Genomic DNA, 25386 nt, shown 5'->3' with positions numbered 1-25386 from the left:
CTACGGAAATGATGTTAGACAAAAAACAAATGTGAGTAATTTTCTTATTCGAGTTCAAAATGGGTCAAAAAGCAGTGGAGACAACTTGCAACATCAACGCATCTGGCCCAGGAACTGTTAATGAACATGCAGTACAGTGGAGGTTCAAAAAGTTGTGCAAAGGAGACGAGAGCCTTGAAGATGAGTGGTATAGTGGCTGGCCATAGGAATTAGACAACAACCAATTGAGAGCAATGATTGAAGCTGATCCTCTTACAACTACACAAGAAGTTGCAGAAGAACTCACCGCTGACCATTCAGCATTTGAAGCAAATCAGAAAGCTCAATGAGACCAGGCATGGTGGCTCATACCTGTAATCTCAGCACTTTGGGAGGCTGAGGTGGATCACCTGAGGTCAGACCACCCTGGCCAATATGGTGTAACCCTGTCTCTACAAAAGATACAAAAATTAGCCAGGCATGGTGGCACATGCCTGTAGTCCCAGAAACTTGGGAGACTGAGGCAGGAGAATTGCTTGAACCCAAGAGGCAGAGATTGCAGTGAGCCCAGACTGAGCCATGACACTCCAGCCTGGGCAACAAAGTGAGACTCTATCTCAAAAACAAAACAAAACAAAAAAATAAATAAATAAACCCCCAAAAGCTCAATAAGTAGGTGCCTCATGAGCTGAGCAAAAACTTTAAAAATCGTTGTTTTGAAGCGTTGTCTTCCCTTATTCTATGCAACAACGAACCATTTCTCGATCAGATTGTGTGACGAAAAGTGGGCGACGACCAGCCTCACGATTGGACCAAGAAGAAGCTCCAAAGCACTTCCCAAAGCCAAACTTGCACTAAAAAAAAGATCATAGTCACTGTTTCCTGGTCTGCTGCCATTCTGATCCATGACAGCTTTTTGAATCCTGGTGAAATCATTACATCTGAGAATTATGCTCAGCAAATCAATGAGAGGCACCAAAAACTGCAACACCTATAGCCGGCATTGGTCAACAGAAAGGGCCCAAGTCTCCATGACAACGCCCAACCACATGTCACATAACCAATGCTTCAAAAGTTGAATGAACTGGGCTACAAGTTTTGCCTCATCCATCATATTCACCTGACCTCTCACCAACTGACTGCCACTTCCTCAAGCATCTCAACAACTTTTTGCAGGGAAAATGCTTCCACAGGAAAGGCAGGATGCAGAAAATGCTTTCTAAGAGTTTGTAGAATTCCAAAGCATGGATTTTTATACTACAGGAATAAAAAAACTTAATTCTCATTGGCAAAAATGTGTTGATCGTAATGGTTTCTATTTTTATTCATACAGATGTGTTTGAGCCTAGTTATAATGATTTAAAACTCATGGTCTGAAACCACAATTACTTTTACACCAACCTAATATGTTAGGAACAAAATAAGAAAGGTTAAAAGAAATATGCTTATTTTTCTTTATTATTATAGCCATAATCTTTTTAAAGTCAAATATATTTTATGTAGTTAAGAATTAGAAATTAAAAATAAAAATATTTAGCAATAGAAAATAATCATTAAATATAAAAAATATATCTAATTTTCTCGACATTAAATCCTAGTTCTTCTTTCTTGCATACATAAGACTCCATAGCCCAAAAAATGTGACCAGACTGTATAGTTAAAAAGGTGGACAAGGCTGTAATGTGAGTATGCCAGACTGGGTCCCAGTTACAGCTTTCTCAACATTTTAGAGATGCTAATTGCAGTTAAATGCATTACTTACAGCCTAATATAAATGCGGTGGGACCATTAGCTGAAATGGCCACACTTCTGAGACAGCCTGATATTGACTAGACATTTGCTTCAAATATGAAAATAAGTATTTCTAAATCACATAAACTATAATTCCCTACAAAATAAATTTGTCAGTTGTTTATAATGCATTCTTAATAAACTTAGGTGCTGATAACTTGCGCCCATACACTAATCATTAGATAACTCTGAGACTTGAGGATGATCTGATCTGTTCGGGCTATCATTCTATCTCTAGAATATAAACGCCAAATAACCTGTCAAATCTGACTTTCAAAATCTTGATTTTTTTTTTTTTTTTTTTGAGACAGTCTCACCCTGTTGCCCATGCTGGAGTGCAGTGGTGTGATCTCGGCTCACTGCAACCTCTGCCTCCCTGGTTCAAGAGACTCTCTCGCCTCAGCCTCCCAAGTAGGCGCGTGCCACCATGCCTGGCTAATATTTTCTATTGTTTTAGTACAGACAGGGTTTCACCATGTTGCTCAGGCTGGTCTCAGACTCCTGACCTCAGGTGATCCACCCACCTCAGTCTCCAAAGTGCTGGGATTACAGGCATGAGCCACTGCACCTGGCCTGAGTTTCAAAATCTTGATTAAGTCTTTTCAGTAGGTCCTTTCCAACAAGAGTCGTTGTAGAAATCATGTTTCTAGCTTTGCAAATTCCTCTCTTCGAAGAAATATTTCCCAGCCAGAAGATTAGTGAACATCGTAACTTCCTAACAATCCTATCTTGTCTTTTCCTAATCTAGCTTAATTATTAGTAAAATAAGCTTTACTCCAAGAAGCTTTTACTTATATTCTGGGGCTAACCATAGCTACATAGAGAGATAATTTGTTTAAGGTAAGATGCTGACTGAGGATCATACAAAGCAATAGAACTTAAGCACCCTGAAAGTTTCCTGAGAAAGAGCCTGTCCACCTTATTCTATCCAGTATTACGAATAGGCATCTGGCAGATAATAGCAGCAAAAACATTAAAAAAAAGAAAAAAACATTAATTGTTTAATAAATGAAACCCAAGTTATCTATTTATTTATTTTTTGAGATGGAGTCTCGCTCTGTTGCCCAGGTTCGAGTGCAGTGGTGCGATCTTGGTTCATTGCAACCTCTACCTCTTGGATGCAAATGATTCTCCTGCCTCAGCCTCCCGTATAGCTCGGACTACAGGGAAGCGCCACCATGCCCGGCTAATTTTTTGTATTTTTAGTAGAGATGGGGGTTTCACCATATTGGCCAGGCTGGTCTCGAACTCCTGACCTCAGGTGATCCACCCACCTTGGCCTCCCAAAGTTCTGGGATTACAGGCATGAGCCACCACACCCAGCTGAAACCCAAGTTATAAAACACTTCACTTCAAAGAACTCGTATGTAATTATACACTTTTTCAAAAACGTGAAAAATGACCGGGTGCAGTGGCTCAGGCCTGTAATCCCAGCACTTTGGGAGGCCGAGATGTGTGGGTCACTTGAGTTCAGGAGTTCAAGACCAGCCTGGCCAACATGACGAAACCCTGTCTCTACTAAATATACAAAAAAAACTTAGCCAAGCATGGTGGTGTATGCCTATAGTTCCAGCTATTTGAGTGGCTGAGCCAGGAGAATTGCTTGAACCCAGGAGGCAGAGGTTGCAGCAAGCCAAGATCACACCACTGCACTCCAGCCTGGGCAACAGAGTGAGACTCCGCCTAAAAAAAAAAAGTAAAAAACAAATCGTAACTCAATGTATAAGAAAAATAAATTACTTCATATTTAGATTTGTTTTCTAAGTTTTATAATATATGGCTTCAAAAATAATCCCTTTTGCTGCATTAAACTGGGAACATAGTTATAAAGTCGCTATTCCTTACTAATAAAGTATGTTCTAATATTTTACAGTCGTGGTTCAAGAAGAAAAAAATGATAATCTAATACAACAAATTTAAAACAAAACAACTAAAAATACATCATTAAACATTAATAGTTTAGGGTGCTTCTAGAATTAGTGTTGCCTATCTTCAATAACTAGATGGACTAATGATTATGTTACACTGTACTAAACTATAGGTACAGATCTGATTTTGACTTGAAATAGTCTCTATAAATTAGCCAGGCATGGTGGCACATGCCTGTAATCCCAGCTACTTGGAAGGTTGAGGCAGGAGAATCACCTGAACCTGGGAGGCAGAGGTTGTGATGAGCTGAGCTCATGCCATTGCTCTCCAGCCTGGGTGACAGCGTGAGACTCTGTCTTATTAAAAAAAAAAAAAAGAAAGGAAGAGTCTCTATAAGATTTCTACAAATTTCTCTGTAAAATTTCTATAAATTTCACCATACCTTCAAATTACTTAGAGAATATCTAGTGTTTTGTACTTTTAAGGAAACTGTTTCACTTATGTGTGTCAACCATTTGGGCCACATAAACTTCCAAGACAATAAAAAATTATGTAGCAACCATCATTTACAACATAATTGGTAGTTTATAAAATACATCCAATTTGGTTTTCATTACAACTCTGAAATAGGTAACACGGGGATTATGATTTCCAGTTTGCAATATGAAAAGCTATAACCCAGTGAGTGGGGCAGTTATGGCTTAAAGTCAAGCTTTCTAAAAACCATGCTCTTCCACTGAAGACTTTCTACTATACCATCTATATTTCTTCCCTCCCTTATCTGACAATATAGATGAGATAATTAATGATAAATAATAATATTCTCAATCCATACAGTGAAGCAGCTCCAAAAGATTAGGTGACTGGACAGGGTTATATAGAGAGCTACTTAGCTACCTGGATTAAAATAGAAACAGGGTATTTTTTATTCTCAGTGCACTTAAAAAATATATACTAATTCATAAGATGTCTCTGCAAATAGTTCTGGAGAAATGTATGGCCTTATTAACCTCTATCTAAAGTAGGGTCTCTTGACTTAGTCCCTATCTCAGGCTGTTTATTTCTTCATAATTCTTATTGTGTCTGCAGTTACTTATTTTCTGCTTGTCCCCTAAAATGTAAGTTCTACAAGTATAGAAGCGTCATCTGTACACTTCATTACTGGGTTCCCGAAATCCAGTATAGTACCTCACACACAGTAGAATATATGTTGGATAAATGATAAAAGATACATTTTAAAATTTCAAAATTCAGCAAATTACTTATTTTTAGAGGATGAAAGCCAGTGTAATACTGGTAAAGGCCACTTCATCAAATAAATACTTTGGTGCCCTATTCAAAGGACTATTAAATTTATAGAAAAAGAGGCTAGAAGTCAAAATCTTAAGTTAGTATATAGTCAAGTATACATCTTAAGGTCAAAATCATTTTTCCTTTACTATATCGATTTTCTATAGGAATTATAACCAAGACTTGATTATAGCACCATAGGGAAACTGCTATAATTATAAGAATCATTTTTTCCCTGCAGGATTATTTGCTAGTCTACTTGTTATTAAAACAATAAGAAAATGTTACCTAAGTACTGCCAATAAACATTGTGTGCATTAAAAATTGTTTTCCAAGAAACATAACAATTGAATAAATAACTAGAAAAAAAGCAAACTTTCATTTTTTCCTACTAAAAACTGAATTTGATTTTAAATAGATGATTCCACTTAAAATTATTTATATTGTAATTTTTTTAAAGTTAAAAATATACCAATTTTACATCATTATATATACAAAATAACTGTTAAAATAGTCATAAATCTCCTAAACATCATCAGAATTTAGAAAGAAAAATTGGAAACTCCCAAATGACAATTTAGTAAAACTTTAGCTTTTTCCACTTTCATCCCCTGCCCTAACATGAAGAAAAGAATGCAAGTATATGAATATCTTCTCATCGAATTGAAATCGCATGTTGAAGAAGTAGGTTAACAATAACAATTACCAGTCATAAAGCTTATTTCTGAAAATCTCTCCTAAAAACAAAATGTCACTTATGTTTGCAGAGTACTTTTACAGTTATTATGAAAAGTCCAAAATATCTTAATATGAATTAGGACCAAAATTATCCTATATTACAATAAAGAAACCAAGTCATTAAGCAAACAGATTAGTAAGTTACATCTATTTTCTTACACATCCTTAAATGGCAAGTATAAAAACAAACAAACAAAAAACCCCCAAGAAACCCTCAATACCTTGCTACACAGAGAAGAAATCTGCTCCAACAGCAACACAGAATTCTGTTTGGTACTGTTTGTCAATCCTCTGTACTAAGGAGTTAAAGAAATGATGTAATGGTACCTGTGAAACAATGTACTCCTAAAAATAAGTTTCATTATTTCAATTCTTCCACAGTTGCTTAAATTCATTTATTAAAAAGTTTAACTGTAGCCGTTAACAATTACTCCTTTCCCTAAGGATAATTATTTTTCCAATTATTTAATTCTGAAAATTCCAAAAATTTGTTTAATTATTTGTTTAATTCTGGATTGAATGAGGCAGAGTGGTGTCCACTGAAATGCCCACTAAAATATATGATTGTGTGGAAGTGAGAATTTGAAAATGAGGATGACAAAAGAATAGAAGGGAAGGTGCTGGTGTGAGAGGCCCTCAGAGAAGAAATGGCCAACATTTTGTGACTAATTAACTAATGTTGAATTTTACCTTTATAACTTGCCCCTCTGTAATGGGAGATAAGCCTTGTTTAGCATTATTGTTTAAATGCTAAGAAACAGTGCTACTATAAACAGCATTACTATAAACCACAAGAACAAGAAATTTATAAAAACTGTAGCTTCTAAATAAAAATTCAAAAACACTAGGCTAGTGTTTCATTTCTTTTTATACAAAATGAAATACACCCAAGAACAGAACATTTTGTATAAAAAGAAATTGTATTTCTTTTTACTATATAATTATACAATACAAATTATTTTTTATACAAAATGTTCTGTTCTTAGGTGTATTTCTAAACATTCTTATATATTTTTAAAAGAGAGTTTAAAATATGTTGAATATATTTGCAGATACATATGATACCATTTATATTTACTTAAATACATAAAATGATACATCAGCTGACTGATTCTTACGTTTCTTCATGGTGATGGCAGGAGAAACATTTAAACATTTTTTAAGTATATAAATTACTTGGTTTTTTTCCCACAGATTCCTAACATTTCTCCCTCCTCTCTACCATATACCAGGAAGTCCTCTGCCTGTTCTAAAAGCATAAATACAGTATTTGAGGGAAGATTTTTTTTTCCAAGTTGTAGAACTTTTCTTAACATAATGGTAGCAAAAAGTATACTGAATATTATGTAAAAACACGGTCAAACATCTAAATGTTGGGTGGTACCATGAAAACAGTTTACAGTATACTTTGCAAACCTTTTTGATGCAGAAACTTTTTCCAAGTGACATTTTATCTGGAAACCCAATATTTAGGGCAGAAGAGGTGCTGCTCTGGTTGCAGTAGGAGGGGGCCGAGAGCCATGCCCACTCAACTTATCTTTCAATCCCATTATCCAGAGAACCGAGTCCTCGACTTTCCTTGGAAGATGGTTTGAAAACCATTGGTCTAAGGCAAGAATCTAATGTAAGATAAATATGTCAAACAGCTTCTGCCCAGCAAGCTGCTAATAGATGAGGACAGAGAAAAGAAGGATTAATAATAGATTATATCTGAAAGTAGCATCTACAGTTACACTGCCAGGTAGAATGCTGGCTAAATGGTTCTCAACAGTAATGTACAAAGGATAAAAATTTTTAAAAACTACCTATTATACCTTTTACTACAATGTACATTACCACTCCAACTACCCGAACCTGAACTCCTCTTCCTCTATGAAAATGGCTCATCTCATGTTATCTCAACTAGTGACACCAGTTTCAACATAGGGAATCAACTGCACTCTCTGGCCTTCTCACTTTCTCGGCATGTAATAAACAAATCATGATATCGTGTTGATTTTACATCTTTAACACATCGTGTACTCTTCCTGGCTCTCCATTCCAAATGCCACTTGTTTAGTTCGAGCTTTGCTCAGGTTTCCAAAATCCTACCAGCATGATCCAAAATTTACTTCTCATTAAGCTACTGTCTGGCTTATAATCCTTGTATGATTCCTCATTATCTTTCGGATAGAATTTAACCCCAATCATGATATGTAAGGTCTTTTAGGACCTGATTAATCTGAAAAGCCTCTCCAATCTGATTACTTAGCAACTGCCCTCAACACCCCCAAACCAAAAAACGACTACTCTTTAGAGAGTCTAGACTACAAACAGTTTTCAGCTGGGTAAGGTTCTCCTATGCCTTAGTAAATGTTATATTTTCTGCAGCAAGGAATTTTCAATCAGAAAATAATGAGTATTTTGATTTAGGCTGACATAATCCAAAGTCATTCATCTGACAATATTGAGTGCTTACTACGCGCTATGATATATTGCAGTTACAGACTTCTTCAGCAGAAACATACTGAGTAAAACATAGAAGTCATGGAGATGTATTCCTGGATTTCAGGAAAAGGGAAATTCTTTCCCAAAAGCATTAAAACTATTAAAAAAATAGTAAAGTTAACAAAAGCACATAAAATATATACATGGTGATGTCTGGGCAGTGGGTGGGAAGGACAAAGTTTCAGTTAATGCTAGACTAGGTGTGAGAGTATATTAGTCCTATGTTCAAGCAGAGAACATTGTAACTGCATTAAAGAAACAAGGCTCAATCACTTCTGTATTATTTCCACAGTTCTATCCATAGAAAAGTCTCAACAATACTGAACAAAAATAAAAATGCTTGCGTAGGGAGGAAGATTTCTGATAAAATAGGTATAGGATCCAGGAGGTGGGAAAAGCAAGAACTTTCTTCCCCAGCAACTCCAACAATAAGGAGTCCAGCAGCCTACTTGAACATCAACATTAAAACAATGAATATAATGAAAAATATATATCTAACATGTATATTTACCCGACAATACCAGAACATTCTACCTGACACAGAAAATGTAATCTAAAACGAACATGTAAATGAAAGGATACAACTCAAATTCAATGTCCGACATATAGCAGGAGGGTAGATCTGATAATTTTATCATCTGCACAAATTCTAAAGCAGGGCCATAATAATGGAAAACCTAGAAAAGAAGTTAAAATTGTGTAATATTTAAATACCATAAACAAAAGTAAACAAATTAGTGATTAAGGGTTTAAAACTTTAAAATGGATCTTAAAAAGAAACTTTTTACACATTATGCATGCCTAGTATGTAATCCTCTATAGCAGACCAGAATTTCTTCAATTTCAATTCTACCTTTCAGGGTAGAGAAACAGACATGGAGATCACTTAGTAACCAGGAAGAGCTTTCACAGGAGAAAATAAGTATGGGAGGAGGTAAGCAACAGAGGACAACAGTTCTCAACTTTTGCTGTTTATCTTCAACAAGACAGACAGGTGATACAATAGGCTATAGGGTTGAAGAAACAAATTCGCAACCTACCTCTGCAGGTGGACTCTGTAGACTAAAAAAGTGAAAGAAAAGACACTCCAGGATGAACTTAGGTTGAGTGGTACACTGACATTAAAAAAAAAAAAATTCTAGCAAAAAGACTAAATAAATTACAAAGATAGTGAAGCCAGCATGTGCCAATTAACATAGAAAGCTCCATTCAGAAAAAATAAAATTTCAGTACTGTATTTCTTGGGTAAAGTCTAAAACTAAATTAGAATTTGTTATAGAAGGGCTGCTATTTCAATAGTTGGAGCCATAGTGCTTCACATGAAAGGCAAAGAAAAGAGCACACTTCTTGAAGAAGTTACACAAAGTTTTAGACTTGTAAAAAGTGGAGTAATTTCACTATATATGATTATGTGTATATATATATCTATAAACATATGTGTCTATACAGTGTGTGTGTCTATACATATACAGAGAGAGAATATGAATTTTACATTATTAAAGAAGTTGTACCCTAAGATTCTCTTCAACAGTAGCAAAAATTTGGATACATTATTCATACTTGAAGAAAAGTTGAGGTCATGAATCTTTCTATTCTAATCTTTAGAAAAGAATTTAATATTCCTGTGAAAGATGGCCACAGTTACTTAAAGTAAGCAATTCTAAACAAATATTGAGAAATGAGTTCAAGTCAGAAATTATACTCTCTGTTTGTACCACCCTTTGATTAGAAAATATTAACCATCAATTTGACATCTTTTTAACTTCATGACCACTGATTTCCACGTTCTTAAATTAGTTCTTTTAAAGTGAATTCTAAGATACCTCATATAAATATCTCTTCTTATGTTATTTCTCCAATGTTAAAAAGCCAAATAAACCTTTTCCTAATTATTGTATTTTATAATTACTTGCATTTTAAGAACAAATGTATAGAAGATATGGGGCAAAAACTGATACTTCTTATACTTAAGTTAAGCATATGTCAGGTACTATGTCAGATATTAAACTCTTACCTCATATAATCCTCATAACTTTGTAAGATACGTGTGTTACTATTGCCTCCACTTCACAAATGGGTTAATCAATCTACCCAAGGTTATAAACAACAACTTACAGGTGACACAGTCAGGTTCCAAACCCATGTTTACCTAACACCAAAACATACCCTCTTCTCACTACGTCATATTCTCTCCAAACTGAGTCTTAGAAAGGTCACATAGTAAAGTCCAAACCAAAGGTGGTTTCAGGATTACACTCATTTAGTATCATTACATATCTTTAAACATCTAAAACAATGACAATATCACCAAAATTTAATGCTGATGACACAGTATAACTTAAGTACTTAATCATATTAAAAATTATGCTAGTGAGCACACTTAAACACATATATTAGTAATATTAATTCAAGATTCAAACATATTTTATAGGAACAAAAATACACATGAATGATCACACAAAAAAATTAAACACAATTACCTTTGGCAAAATATTCTTATCCTTTGATGGTATTATCTTTTTGGCAAGGAAGTCAGCATTTAAGTTAGATGTACTAAAATTCTCAGGTGTGACTCCCTTTAAACAAAATTCAGGAAAACTAATTTCAAATCCAAACTGAAAAGAGACCAAGAAAACACAGTTACAAGTATCATGAATAATGCTATAAGATTAATACATCTTATTACAATGCAAAAGTTGAGGGGAAACCCATGTGCAAATTATTTTTGAGTCCTCAGCTCAAAAGTGTGCTTCTTACATTTAGGTATACATCCTATTTTAACTTACACATCGATTTTTCAGTTTTTCATGAAAAGCTCTCATTGGCTCTTTACCAGCTGGCAAGAGTATGTTAAGCTCATTCTACGCAGCAACAGGACCAAACAACCTCCTTTGCATTGTTCAATATCTGGCTTCCTACCAGTCTGTAAGTTATGCAAAGACAGAAGCTGTCTGTCTTGTTCCTTTTGTTTTTTTTTTTTTTTGGCTTTGAGATGGAGTTTCACTCTTGTGGCCCAGGGTGGAGTACAGTGGCACGATCTTGCCTAACTGTAATCTCCACCTCCTGGGTTCAAGTGATTCTCCTGCCTCAGCCTCCTGAGTAGTTGGGATTATAGGGACCTGCCACCATGCTCAGCTAATTTTTAGCATTTTTAGTAGAGACAGGGTTTCACCATGTTGGTCACGCTGGTCTTGAACTCCTGACCTTGGGTGATCCACTCACCTCGGCCTCCCAAAGTGCTGGGATTACAGGCGTGAGCAACCGCACCTGGCTCTATCTTATTCCTTACTAGATCCTTAGTACAATGTCTCACATAGTTTGTCTTTGATAAATGTTGCTGATAAGATCAATTACTGCAGAAGTAGTAATAGCAAGGATGCTAATAATAGTAATGGTAGCCACAACAATAGTGATAGCTAACGCTTACTGAGTGGTTACTCTGTGCTTTGAATAATTTAATCCTCACAAAAATCTATGAGATAGGAAGTATTATCATCATCTTACAGACAAAGACAAATGCAGCACCAAGAGGCTAAGCATTACACATCAGGGTACGCTAAACTAGAAAAAAAAGAGTTGGGATTTGATTGTAGGCAATATAACTCTAGAATCTATGTCCTTAATCACCATAACGCCTCTTGACTAAAAAGCTGTTCTCTATCAAAAAAAGTGATTTCAAGTTTTAAATGCTTGTATTACGTGGATGTTGTATTAGGTGGACTCTTCTAATCCTGAATTTCTATGAAGTTTCTATTTCATTTTGACGTCTCTTACTATGAATGAATGTTTGTGGGTTGTGTAAGTCATGTCCATTTTGAAATAAGTGTTCATAGTAATTTAGGTATTTAATTTATGGACATTTAATTTCCTATTCAAGAGAATAAAAGAATCTCATGAAAATAACTCTGCTATTATCTCTCTTGTATGTAAACATGCAGTTTCAGAAAACATACAAAAGCAATTCTAGCAAACTGTATCTTCCACTCTTCCACTTGGCTATGTGGGGTTTTTTGTTGTTGTTTATTGGGGTTTTTTTTTGAGATGGAGTCTTGTTCTGTCGCCCAGGCTGGAGTGCACTGGCACGATTTCAGCTCACTGCAACCTCCGCCTCCCGGGATCACACCATTCTCCTGCCTCAGCCTCCTGAGTAGCTGGCACTACAGGCGCCCTCCACTGCGCCCGGCTAATTTTTTGTATTTTTAGTAGAGATGGGGTTTCACCGTGTTAGCCAGGATGGTCTCGATCTCCTGACCTCGTGATGTGCCCGCCTTGGCATCCCAAAGGGCTGGGATTACAGGCATGAGCCACCCACCGCGCCCAGCCTATGTGGGTTTTTTTTTTTTATATCAAAACACTTGCAGAGAGAGTTCACCTGCAGATTTAACCTCTCTGAGATTCAGGATGAGCAAACATGCAAATCAACAAGACAAATCCAGCCACATTGATTCCTGTTGTCTAATCAGAGATTTTATTAAACCATTACTAAGGGTGAATTAAAAAAGAAAAAAATGTGTAGTAATTAGTGTAGCAAAACTTTAGAGGAACTCAAAAGCCTACTCATACTCCCATGCTACCCTACACAAACATTAAGAAACTTTCTTAGTTTTGCCTATTTACAAAAATACATAAATTACTATGAACACTTATTTCAAAATGGATACAACTTACAAAACCCACAAACATTCTTTCATAGTAAGAGACGTCAAAATGAAATAGAAACTTCATAGAAATTCAGGATTAGAAGAGTCCACCTAATACAACATTCTCATCTTACAATTGAGAAATCTGGGGTCCCGTAAGGGTAAAAAAATTTGTGCAAAACCTGAGGGCTGGTTAGTAAACAGCAAAGATCACCTAAGGTAGTATTATGGGAAGACAATATGCTCTAAGCAATTTTTCTAGTAGTTTACACATGCAATAAAATAAAGCAATTTGGATAAACAACATGAACTCGATTAATGTCAAATTCTATGGTTTAAAAGAACGTTACATTCAGCACTCAAAACATAATCACATTATTATGATTAAATTAAAGTAAATTAAAATCAAATAAAAATTCAGTTCATCAGTGGAACTACTCACATATAAAGTGCTCAGTAGTAATAAGTGGTTTGTAGGCTACTGTATTAGCATAGATACAGAACATTTCCATTATTGCAGAAAGTCTACTTAGATAGTGCTAGTCTAGAATATCTTTATAAGGTATATTTTCGTTAAGATTTTTTTTTTTTTTTTTTTTTTTTGAGACGGAGTCTCGCTCTGTCTCCCAGGCTGGAGTGCAGTGGCGCGATCTCGGCTCACTGCAAGCTCCGTCTCCCGGGTTCACGCCATTCTCCTGCCTCAGCCTCCCGAGTAGCTGGGACTACAGGCGCCCACAACCGCGCCCGGCTAATTTTTTGTATTTTTAGTAGAGACGGGGTTTCACCGTGGTCTCGATCTCCTGACCTTGTGATCCGCCCGCCTCGGCCTCCCAAAGTGCTGGGATTACAGGCGTGAGCCACCGCGCCCGGCCAAGATTTTTTTAAATATCTGTGTTGTAAATAAAATTGAAAGGCCCGCTTGGCAAATTGTGAATAATCCATTTACCTTTCTTTCCCATATCTGTATTTTTCCCCTCCATAATTCCTTTGAGTCAATAACATTTCTGAGATCTTCTAAAGATACAACATTAGCAGAAAGGTATTCTGCAATTTTCTGACAGTTTCTATAAAATAAAGATTGCAACAATTAAACACAGGGTTTTATATTTCACTGATTTAATCATTATAGTTAACTACAAGCCTAAAAGGCAAAATTGCAAAATTTATATTGCTATATTTTTCCTACTAATATGAAACACCCATCAAGTCAGTCTCTAAGTGAATTGCTGTCACATGTTCATTTAGTCCCAACATCCTCACAAATTTAGAGTAATTATCTTTAGTACTAAGGAGGAAGAAATAGACTTTCCTCTTACTATTGGCTTAAAGGTGTCAGATGTACACACACACAGGCACAATGTCACTTCCCTATCTTCAAAAAGAGAACTGCTCTCCTATATTGTCCCCATACAGCTTTGTATGGAATTCTATAACAGCACTTATCACAGACTATGTTGACTGTTAGCATTCCTGTTTCTCGCTGCACTTCAATGAAAAAGATCATGTCTTCTCACTTTCTTAACTTACCAGCATCTATTGCTATGCTTGCCATAAAGGTATTGCTCAATAAACATTCACTGAATGAAAACAAATCATGAAGTTATTAAATCCAATTGAATGCTTATTTAAGGATCAAAATTGTAATATACAATTAATCCTTGCTAAAATATCATAAAATACAACAGTGTATATTTATTCCTACATTGGCACATAACAGAAAACCAAATACAACATGACAAATCCAGTGTATCTATGTTCAAAAGCATACAGTGTGCTTATAGAATTAATCCTCAGTAATGGTTGTAAAACAGCATCAATATTTACTAAACACTTAAATATTTCAGAAACATAAATATAAAATATGAAACATCTAGATTCTTCTCAATACACAAATGTGCAATCATGGTATAACATACAATTTTATCTTGTCACATTAAAATAATTTTCAAATGCTGAGTCTGAAAACAGAATAGTATGTTAATTGTGAAAACAGACAATACAACACAGACAATAATCAAATATGAAGAGAAGCTTACATTTCACAATGATTTCCTGCTATAGTGATCTTCGCTGAATACCATTCTCTCAAATGTTTTAATGCTCCTACAGTAGGTAAACAGTCTTTCAATTTAGGAGGATCTTTGTCAGAAGGCAATAGTATTATATCTACCATTGCTCTACCTAGAAAGAGAAAAAGGCATTTTTGTAATTTTTAAAAAGTTAGATCTGAAATGTCTCAAAATAGTACCTTGAACAACTGAATTTTATGTTTATTTAGAAAAATGAATTTTATATTTATTTAGAAGACAAAGGAAGATTTTAATTTCTGAAATTCTTCGAAACAATACACGTCCTTAGGAATTCAAACTTTTTAAATGTTCATCATTTGATTTATAGCCATGTTATCTTGAAATAGTTAGCATATACTAGAAAACAATAAAATATATTATAACTACTTGCCAATTCTGCAGCAGTGGCTAATTACACACATTGCTCTTAAGATCATCAATGCTATTGTACTCAACAGAGAAAAAAAACCTGTGCAATTTCATTATATTTTTCTAAACATAATTTTGTTATCCAAAAGAGAATGAATTAGTGCAAAACTATAATATTCAAATAAATGATGTCTCTTTTATAAAGGACAATAAAACACTCAGAAAACCAATTACACTGACATCATCATTGGATCCTGAAAAACAATAACTTCACAAAACTTTAAATTTTATAAAATTATAAATTTCCTGAAGGACTACAAAAATCAAAATGAAACAAACTGGAGCTAAATTTGATAATGAAAGTATTCTAATTTGCCAAGGCAACTATGTAATATTTCAGTGCATCCTTTGAACTCAACACATTTCATTTTAAAAGTTGATGTGTTGGTCAACTCATTCAGTTATTTTTCTATGTGGGGCTTTTTGTACTAATATATGATCTCCTTGAATACGAGATCAGGCTGACTACAAGCTATAAGCTTCTTTATGTTAATCACAGATGCTCTATTCATCATGGCACACCTGGCTCTTAGTACAAATATTTACTTAATAATGACCTTCAATAAACAAAGTATTCAGAAAAGAACACTCTTCAAAGTATTTGTGGATGCCAACTGTACCAAATATTAGATGACAGCTACTTGATTAACACAAAGGAAAAAAGAAAAAAACAGTTTTAGGAATATTATGCTACAGTATTTCACAAAATATTCTTTCTACTATGGAAAAAAAAATATCAAAAAAAGCTGAAGAAACGCCTTCTTTTATGGTATGACATTCCATTTGCTAATGCATATAGTAACTTCACCATAAAAGAATGTTATCCAAATTATCAAGGTTAAATAATCTCTTTTTTAAAGAGCTGTTTATAGGATTAGTCTTCTACAGAACATACTCTGAAAAACAACAGTCTGTAGTAGAAAGATTCTTCTTCAGTAATAACTAAACAGAGATAGTTATTTAATTTTCGCCTAACTAAATGAAAACAATGAAAAGAACTGCTACATCTCAGTAATGTACTCTAATGGAGTACATTCTGTATCAACTTCAATTATAAATTGTTTTGCAATTTTTAATTTAAAGATTAAAGTGAGAACACTAACATAAAGAATAAATTTATCACTTATTCATAAAAAGTATAATAAGATAAGATACAAATTATTGAAAATAGTCATAAAATATTACCAGGAGCAGGAAGCTTGTCTGATAACTGATGCAAATTTTCTGCAGCTTCTTCATAGAGACTAAAATAAAAGGGTAAGTTAGGGGGAAAAAAACCCACAAATACATTTATATATAATCATAATAGGTACTATTAACTAAAAAGATTGTTGCACAGACACAAACAGGTTAGATGTATAATCTCATTTTATCTTTATGACAATTCCAGGAGGTACTACTATAATATTATTATTATCTCCACTTTAAATAACTTGCCTAAAGTTACATAATTAGTGTGTACAGAAGCTAGGATTCAAACTCTGACTACAAGTTCTTACCTACACCCCAAAAACAAACAAACAAAGGGAATAAAACTCCCTAAATTATAACTAGCATATTAAATATAAATCATAACAGACCAAACATTTTTTTGGAATCTTTTATTTATTTATTTATTTTTGGTTTTGGGGATTTTTTTGAGACAGGGTCTCACTCTGTCACCCAGTGTGGAGTGCAGTGGCATGATCACAGCTCACTGCAGCCTCAATCCTACAGGCTCAGGTGATCCTCCCACCTCAGCCTCCTGCATAGCTGGGATAGCTGGGACTACAGGCACACGCCACCATGCCTGGCTAATTTTTTTATTTTTTGTAGATACAGGGTTCTGCCATGGTACCCAGGCTAGTCCCAAACTCCTGGGCTCAAGTCATCCGCCTGCCTCAGCCTCCCAAAGTGCTGGCATTACAGGCATGAGCCACTGCACCCAGCCATTTTTCTGAATCTTAAAAGTAAGAAAATGCTAAGTGTTTAATAAAAAAGGACATGATTTTTCTCTGAATGGTATTTAATAGTCTTGACTAAAGAATATGATGCCCTCCTCAGATCCTTCAAAATGGATTAGTTTTATCTATATGATACAATTTTTTATTACATAGCATAAAGGTACTTAAATCCTTTATTATAAACCCACCATCATCTTAGAAACTTAAGGCATCTTACGTAAACTCTAGTTTTCAGGCTCCCTCTTGTGGAAATAATTATTAGGTCACTTATCAGAAACGTTTATACTTTAATAGTGGTAGGAAAACATATGGCATGATATGAGTTTTTAAGGGTAAATGAAAGCACCTGAGAAATCACCTAAAAGTACTTCAATACTTTACGGATGAGAAAACAAAGGACCAGAGAAGTTACATGACCGGCCTAAGATTGTGTAAATAAAGTCTATCTCCTTGGTTCAGTGATATTTCTCTGGTTCTGAAAGGTCTCCTTTTATTAATCAGAACAAACAAATATGATCTGGAAAAAGGAAAATGAAATTTTTTAAGTCTACAGCTACTTACAGATATAATATGTGACTACTACAATAAGAGCAGTTGTGTCATGAAATGTCATGAAAGACTAAAATAAGAGGTATTAATTATAAGAGGAGGGATATTTCAGAAAGAGAAAAATTACTATCACAACTTATGTCACCTGGATCAACTTACATATTGTACCACAATTCAAAAAAACCTAAACGTGAACTCAGTCATGTATATATAATCCTCACAAACTCTTTATGGATTTTAAAAGGTACCTGAAATGCTGCAAATACACATAAATTAAAGAAGTCACATATTTCGGCCTCAAATAGCAAAATGAAAATGATACTTTGGTATGAATGCTAGCTATTAACATTAAATAACATTTCTATTCAAGCTTTTAAAATACATTATTGGCCAGGCACAGTGGCTCACAAAGTGGCCCAGCACTTTGGGAGGCCAAGTCAGGCAGATTGCTTGAGCTCAGGAATTTGAGACCAGTCTGAGCAACATGGCGAAACAATATCTCTAAAAAAAAATATATATATACAAAAATTAGCTGGGTATGGTGGTGCACACCTATAGTTCCAGCTACTCTGGAAGCTGAGGTCAGAGGATAGCTTGAGTCCAGAAGGTCAAGGCTGCAGGGAGCCAGGACTGCAACACTGCACTGCAGCCTGGGTGACAGAGCAAGATCCTGTTTCAAAAATAAAATATTAGGCAGAATTTATCTTCAAGAAAGTAACATGTCAATTAAAATACGACTTTTTATGATTCTTGACATTATGTAAGCTTAAGAAACATGCATTTTAAAGAATGTTATTCAAATAAAAGGCCCAAATTGCCTTATGTCTTCCAAAGTGAAGAGTCGAAAATTTCAATTAACTAGAATTTCTTCAATAAAAATGCTAAAATATATAATCTTCATTCTTATGGATTAAAATAACTGTCTAATATTAAGTATTTTAATGATAATACAAAAAACATATAAGCATACTCAGCCAAGGATAATGATTCCCTGCTATTACTATCTTCTTCTTCAAAACACTCAACAGCACTCAAACATTCTTCGATATTTGTTTGAAGAACATCTTCAATTTTATCTTTTTCTGTATCGAAATGTATCTCTTGCCAATCAGAACTACAAAACTAATAAATCAAAAGATTGTATTAAATAATGGATCATGAAATTATTTATATTAGTAAAGACATTCACTAATAGCTATTTTTTAATTTATATTACCTGATAAAATCCATAGATTGCCTGCACTGCAAAGAACCACTTCTTGGAACCAGGTATACCACCCACTGAACAGGCTTGAAAATAAAATCACACTTCTTATTAGAAAGGCATACCATAAATAAGCAGATGACACAGCATATATACCGTATTTAGAGACCATATTTTTGAAACATATTACATAATTATCCAACATATATATGTGGATCTTTTAAAAATCTCTGCTAAAAATTCAAATAGAATAATCTACCTCAAGAGCAAAATTCTTTACTCACAATAAATACTTGGTTTTCGTTTGTCACAATTCAAAATCCATATTATTATTTTTTATTATTTTAATCATCATTTCACACAGATTACAATCTACCATAAAGATATTGAAAATACAGCTACTCAATTACCACTGAGTAACACAAAACCATGTAAGTCATTTTAGTGAAAACAATTCCTTCTCCAAAGACCATGCAGGTTGGTCCAGCCCAACTAGAGACAGAGGCGTTAAAGAGCAACCCCAGCCTAAAGATAAGGAAGATGCTCTTCTTGGAGAACAGAGTATTATATGAGGATATAAAATTAAGGGTCACCCCAGGGTATGTGTCAAGTAGTCACAAAGAATTTAGAGCTATGTATAGAAATTGGACTCAAAAAAGGAAGAAGAAAAGTAGTAACTGAGGCTTAACTAATGGAAGGAAGCGAGGTAAGATGCTAAATTCTTATTACCACTTTCTTCCAACAATCTCAGCAGAAGACCCCTACCACCTTAACAAAATAGAAACTATCAGGTAATAATTCCAATAACATCCTCTCAGGAAACATACAACTTAACTTGTACTCCCATTAAGTCTTTCCTCTTTCCTCCCCTTTAACGTGTAAGAGGCACTGTCCTTCCAATTCAGTGTTACCCCCCAAACCTCCTGAGACCACTGATTCTATTATCTAGTCCACTGATTATCTTTCCTGCATTTCACTCTGCTCCCTTCTGTCTGTTCTTTGTCATTGCCATTTAAATACACACAAGTGTTTCTCAAAGTATTTCTTTTTTTAAAAAGGGGTCCCTTTAAATTCATCTCTACTTCACTTTCTTAGCTCTTCCTCAAAGATAAACTTCTGAAGGTGCTGTCCACACCTGACTGTCTCCATTTCCTTATCAACTTTTCCACTTCCTTCCACATGCATTTCAATCTGTTTTTTGTCTCCAATATGCCACTGAAAGAACACGCATCAAAGTCACCAATAACTGACTTGTTACTAAATCTAGCAGTTTTTAGTGCTGTTGTTATTTGACCTCTCAGCATAAGAGAAAAATAAAAGATGACATATTTGACTACTTGCTCTTTAAAACACTTGGCTTCTGTGGCACCCATCTTTCTGGTTCCTCCTTATTCTTTTTAAAAACTGGTGTTCAGTTCTTCTAAATACTGGGATTCAGTTTGAGACTTTCTGTTCTTCCTACTATCCATAAGCAATCCCATCATTTCTCATGGCTTCACCTGACATCTATACATTAGTTCTATACTTTATATTAACTGGTGCAAAATAATTGCTTTTTTTTTTTGCCATTATTTTTGCAACAACCGAATATCTTCAGCCCTCTCCTACATTTTTAGTTCCAGACACACTTATCCAACTTTTATAAAACATTTTTACTTTTTTATTTTTACATTGTAAACATGTAAAACATTTTTACATTTTTACTTTTTACTTTGACATCTTACAGGCAACTATTAACAGGTTCCAAATTGAACATGTCATATTCCCTCCAAATCTGGTTCTCCTTTTTCACTAAATGCCACCATCATGCTGTTACCCATGCCAGAAACCTAATGTCACCCTTGATTCTTTTCTCATGCTTCCCTTCTTCTACATCATACCAATTCAACGCTAAGGTAGGTGAATTCCACCCCCATAATTTCCTTCAGATCTATCCATTTTCCTCCACCCTGGCTGCCTCTCCCATTCCTCATTTGGTCTTCTACAGAATCCCCCTATACAGAAATAGCTATACTTTTCTCTAATCCATCTACTATACTTCAGGGAGAATACTTCAAAAGCACAGACCTGATCATGTCTCTTCCTTAATTAACACTTTTAATGGCTACTGATTACCATTAGGAAAAAATCCAAACACCTTGAAACTATTTACAAAATCCTCTAAATAGACATGCCTACTTCTCCACCCTTATCCCAATTATAATCATAATGTACTTTCCGTCCCTCAAACTTGCCATATTACTGAAATCAAAAATCCTAGTATGCAGGAAATTCAGTGCAGGCAGTTTCTATTCTCACGGCTCTGATATGCACAAATTCCAGTTACTATAGCTTAAATAACACCAGTTCCCCAACAACCTGGTTTAAATTTCAGTTACCATAGTATATTAATTAACTATAATTGCATAGTTTAAGACTTCATTACAAGCTTCTCAGTCTACAAAACCACTGTATACATAAAAGATGTGTGTCATGATCAGTAACCAATCATGTTACTGCTTTTAAAGTATGTCACTGATTGGTTACTGCACAAGTGCCAGTCAGTTCACATACAGGTAGCAAAGGATGTAATTGTGTTGCCTCCCGGTTTCCCAGTGTAAATCCATGTGATATTTTAGAAAAGTGGATAAATGGATGAGGGAATTTTTTAAAAAGAGAGAGATAAAGAAACACCAAGGAAATAAAAAGTGCTAACACTGAAAGCGATCTTCAAACTAATGTAAATAGAATTCTAAAAATACTGCTGTGACAAACACCTTTTGATGAAAAAGGTGAAGATGTCCCAGAGAAAATGATGCTAGCAAAAACCTTAACATTAAAGGAACTCAGACATATTTCACAATAGTGAAAGTCCAGGTCGGGCACAGTGGCTCACATCTGTAATCCCAGCACTTTGGGAGGCCAACACAGGTGGATTACTTGAGCCCAGGTGTTCAAGACCAGCCTGGGCAACATAATGAAACCCTGCCTCTACAAAAAGTTAAAAAATTAGCCAGGTGTGGTGGCTCATGCCTACAATCCCTGCTACTCAGGAGGCTAAGGTAGGAGGATCACTTGAGCTGGAGAGGTTGAGGCTGCAGTAAACCATGATTGGGTCACTGGACTCCAGCCTGAGCAACAAAGTGGGACTCTGTCTCAAAAAAAGAAAAAAAAAATTGAAGAATAAAACATTGGAAGTTGATACAACTGGAATATGATAATTCGCCAATAAAAGAATTCATCGTAAGTTACGTGATGATGCGAAGGTGGCAAGCACTGTTCAAACTACTCTTGATAAGGCTTTTACAAAGAAATAAAACACTTTAATTCTCAATGTTTCTAAGGTTTTAAATTACAGTGTACAAAATAAATTTTATTTTTACTATTTTTTTGCTTCCCTAAAATTTTATAACAGTAAGAGAATTTTTAATGTTTTGACAAAAGATATTAAAGGTCATGGGACAATTCTAATTTTTCTGATTATTATATTAAGATTGCTTTGCACAATCAATTATAAAGTACCACACTACCACCCAAAACAAGGACCGTGTGTATAAGAAACTCCTAAATACACAAGCGGAAAGTAAAATTTATCATAAGAACCCCTAGAATACTCCCAAGAGCTCTTTTACATATACATCTGAGGTGCAAATGAAAGAAAATCTTTCCTGCAATAATAGTAGTATTGACTAAAATTATACCAACTTGAAAATTAATGAGTACTACTAGGCCTTGGAAAACAGGCTAGGGCAACGTACACATATTAGAAATCATTCCCCAACGGTATTAGCTGACACCAAGAGACAAGAAGTTCTCTAAGGAAAGAAGAGAAAGGTGCAGATTTGTACAGTCACAGGAACTACAAATTTATCAAAAGGAGCAGACCCTTCCTTGCATCGACAGAAACTTCCTTCAGTTTTTAGGTATTGGTCTGTTTTCGCATATCGATTTTCAGAACGTTTAAAGGACATTCTCCAGTAAAGGACAAGAAGAGGGAATAAAAAAAAAAGATAACTATCAAAGTCAGTAAATGCATTTGTATAATGCCAATAGAAGCTAAAGGAGGAAAGATTTTTACAAAGTAAAGGTTGGTCAAAAAAGCAAAATACTTCAAAAAGTCAAAGCAGATAAGAAGTGATTGTGTTTAGTAATTATTAAGTACTGTTAAGAGAATCAGTAACAGCTAAGAACAGAAATAAATAAATGGTAAGGAAATCAGTGTGGGAGCATTATTTACATATTTTTACTTAGGATAAAACCATCCTCATAAAGCCACATTCCCCTTACTTATACAGAACTAAGATAGGCAAGAAAATTTCATAAAAGAAGCAAAACTCAAGCTGAGAACCTAGAATACTTTTCATAACTTTATTATACTCAAGCATCAAGAAGAAAGGAGTAATCTATTTTTCAGTTTTGTACTCCTTTAGTTACCTCTGTAACTCAGTGCCTTGTACACAGTAAAGAAGTATTTCCTTGTATTCCTTAGGGTCCAAATTAATTAAGTTAATTTCCAGTACAAATGCTGTGCCAGAGAAAAGACTTTATTATACTTGCCAGGGAAAGTACTATCTTCTGGATTAATTGAAGCACTAATGCTTCTTTTCAAGAGGTGATAAACATTTGCTGCTGTGAAGTCTGAAAAAGAAAAGACAGAATAAGTCAAAGGGCTCCGACTTACATAATCTAACTTACTCCAGTTTCACCATCAGAGGCTGTCAAGACCAGTACGTTGTACATAAAAGTACTACACGCTACTCAAGATCTGTTCAAGTTTTAATACAGTAAATCTAAAGCAAGCAGAGAAAATAGAAAAGGCTCCCGATCTGTACATGCCAGCCAGTTAGCACAAATGCAAAATTCCTCTCAAAAGAATAACTTTAAAGAGAAGGGAAATTCTGTCACAATATCTTATACACAACCACATACATCTACTCCTCAAAATGCTTGTTCGATCGAAACAAATGAATACATAGAATGCAATATTGAATCTAGACGGGTGCACCAAAAAGCAGTGCAATCGCAAACAATTAAAATCATTTAAAATTCATCATTTGTTTTTAAAACTTAGTTTATATGTGGGATATCTCCTCCCATTAGACGTAAATTCTAGTACAGCAAGATATTTGTCCATCTTGTTCCTGTCTGTATTATCTGCATGTGAAACACAGGGGCAGAAATAATAAATGCATATATATATATATATATATATATATATATATATATATCTCCAAAAACCAGGAAATTCCATTACTAAGGCATAGAAAATTTATTAAGTTAAATATTTACTATGCCAAGAACTTTTAAGGGCTGGAATCTTGCATCCACAAATTTGTCCCTGTTTTTCCATGAAGATGCTATTTTTGCAGCCCTCATTAACTCTATCCCAGATAGAGTCCCAGCTTCGTGGGACAACTACATATTGATCCCTCTCCAGCAGAACTTTATCACAAACTCAAACTTCTTCCCCGCTCCACAAGCCGTTCCCGCCCTTTCTCATCCCAGCGCTTACCCGGCTGCTTCTCAGTACCCTCACCCGACGACACCTCTGGCCCATGTTCCGCCTCCCTACTGGCCGCCGACGGGAATTTTCCTTCCCCCCAGATCACCAGCAGCAGGTACCGATCCATCTCCTCAGAGATCACCCCCCAATTTTAGGTATCGGCTCCCACATCCAAACAGACGCGCGCTATGACGCACTTCCTGTTCCCTTCATTTAGGTCGGCTGGAAATTGTGTCCTCCGTCGGGTTTCCGCAGTTTTCCAGCAAACGAGTTATTTTCGGGAGTTACTCCCTAAATAACTGCATTATCTGCTCCTTTCATGACGAAATTGCTGCCGTGGGGAAGACTGGAGGAAACTCGAGGAAGAGGGAGAAGCCGACAAGTGCTGGACGGGTTAGGAACTGTCCTGCTTGGATGTTAGCGTTTCCCGCCGGGCCAGTAAGGCTGCGTCACCCGGCTTGGCTACTAAGAGAAGGACTGACGGTCTTGCTAGTGGGGAAACATGTCTAGTTTCTCTAGGGCGCCCCAGGTGAGCTCGGACTCTTATGGCTTGATGGGGTTCATTATACTGGCAGAAGGAGAGCGTTGGTTCCGGCAGATTAAGTAGTGAAGTTGGGGCGACAGGGAAGCCGAGACCCTCGGCTAAGGTGCCTTGGGAAAGCACAAGAGGGTCGTCAGTCTGGCAAGCACTTAATGTCGTTCGTTTGTTACTCTTTTCAATCTGCCCTTTTTTGGGGGAGTGGGGCGGGGGAAAGAGGATTAGGAGAGCAGGTCGGAGAGGTAATAAGGTGGATCACATAGGACACTGTAGGCCGTTGTAATATTTTGGTTTTTTACTGAGTAAAATGGGGACTTTGGAGGGTTTGATCCAAGGAGTAACGTGATCTGACCTGGTGTCAAAAGGAGCACTCTGACT

General features: G+C 35.4%; 2 protein-coding genes across 5 annotated transcripts in view; one reads left to right on the top strand and one right to left on the bottom strand.

Annotated features, from left to right (window-relative positions):
• Positions 1 to 24647, bottom strand: part of MTBP (MDM2 binding protein) — a 78671-nt gene extending 54024 nt beyond the window's left edge. For both annotated transcript variants that reach the window (XR_012416620.1, XM_005564000.5), the window contains exons 1-10: positions 24480 to 24647; positions 23525 to 23605; positions 19001 to 19074; positions 18755 to 18906; positions 16478 to 16536; positions 14831 to 14975; positions 13741 to 13858; positions 10635 to 10769; positions 8737 to 8831; positions 5889 to 5958 (exon numbers count right to left, since the gene is read on the bottom strand). Coding sequence is in view for 1 of the 2 variants with exons in the window: in XM_005564000.5 (XP_005564057.2) it covers positions 5889 to 5958; positions 8737 to 8831; positions 10635 to 10769; positions 13741 to 13858; positions 14831 to 14975; positions 16478 to 16536; positions 18755 to 18906; positions 19001 to 19074; positions 23525 to 23605; positions 24480 to 24597 (1047 nt within the window). In the remaining variant the exon portion in view is untranslated. The remainder of the gene's footprint in view (positions 1 to 5888; positions 5959 to 8736; positions 8832 to 10634; positions 10770 to 13740; positions 13859 to 14830; positions 14976 to 16477; positions 16537 to 18754; positions 18907 to 19000; positions 19075 to 23524; positions 23606 to 24479) is intronic.
• Positions 24648 to 24918: 271 nt separating this feature from the next.
• Positions 24919 to 25386, top strand: part of MRPL13 (mitochondrial ribosomal protein L13) — a 49446-nt gene continuing 48978 nt past the window's right edge. For all 3 annotated transcript variants that reach the window (XM_073999359.1, XM_045398633.2, XM_073999358.1), the window contains exon 1: positions 24919 to 24999. Coding sequence is in view for 2 of the 3 variants with exons in the window: in XM_045398633.2 (XP_045254568.1) it covers positions 24973 to 24999 (27 nt within the window). In the remaining variant the exon portion in view is untranslated. The remainder of the gene's footprint in view (positions 25000 to 25386) is intronic.

The sequence above is a fragment of the Macaca fascicularis genome, chromosome 8 (assembly GCF_037993035.2).
Source record: "Macaca fascicularis isolate 582-1 chromosome 8, T2T-MFA8v1.1".
NCBI lineage: Eukaryota > Metazoa > Chordata > Mammalia > Primates > Cercopithecidae > Macaca > Macaca fascicularis.
This window is presented reverse-complemented; position numbering and strand designations above follow the sequence as displayed.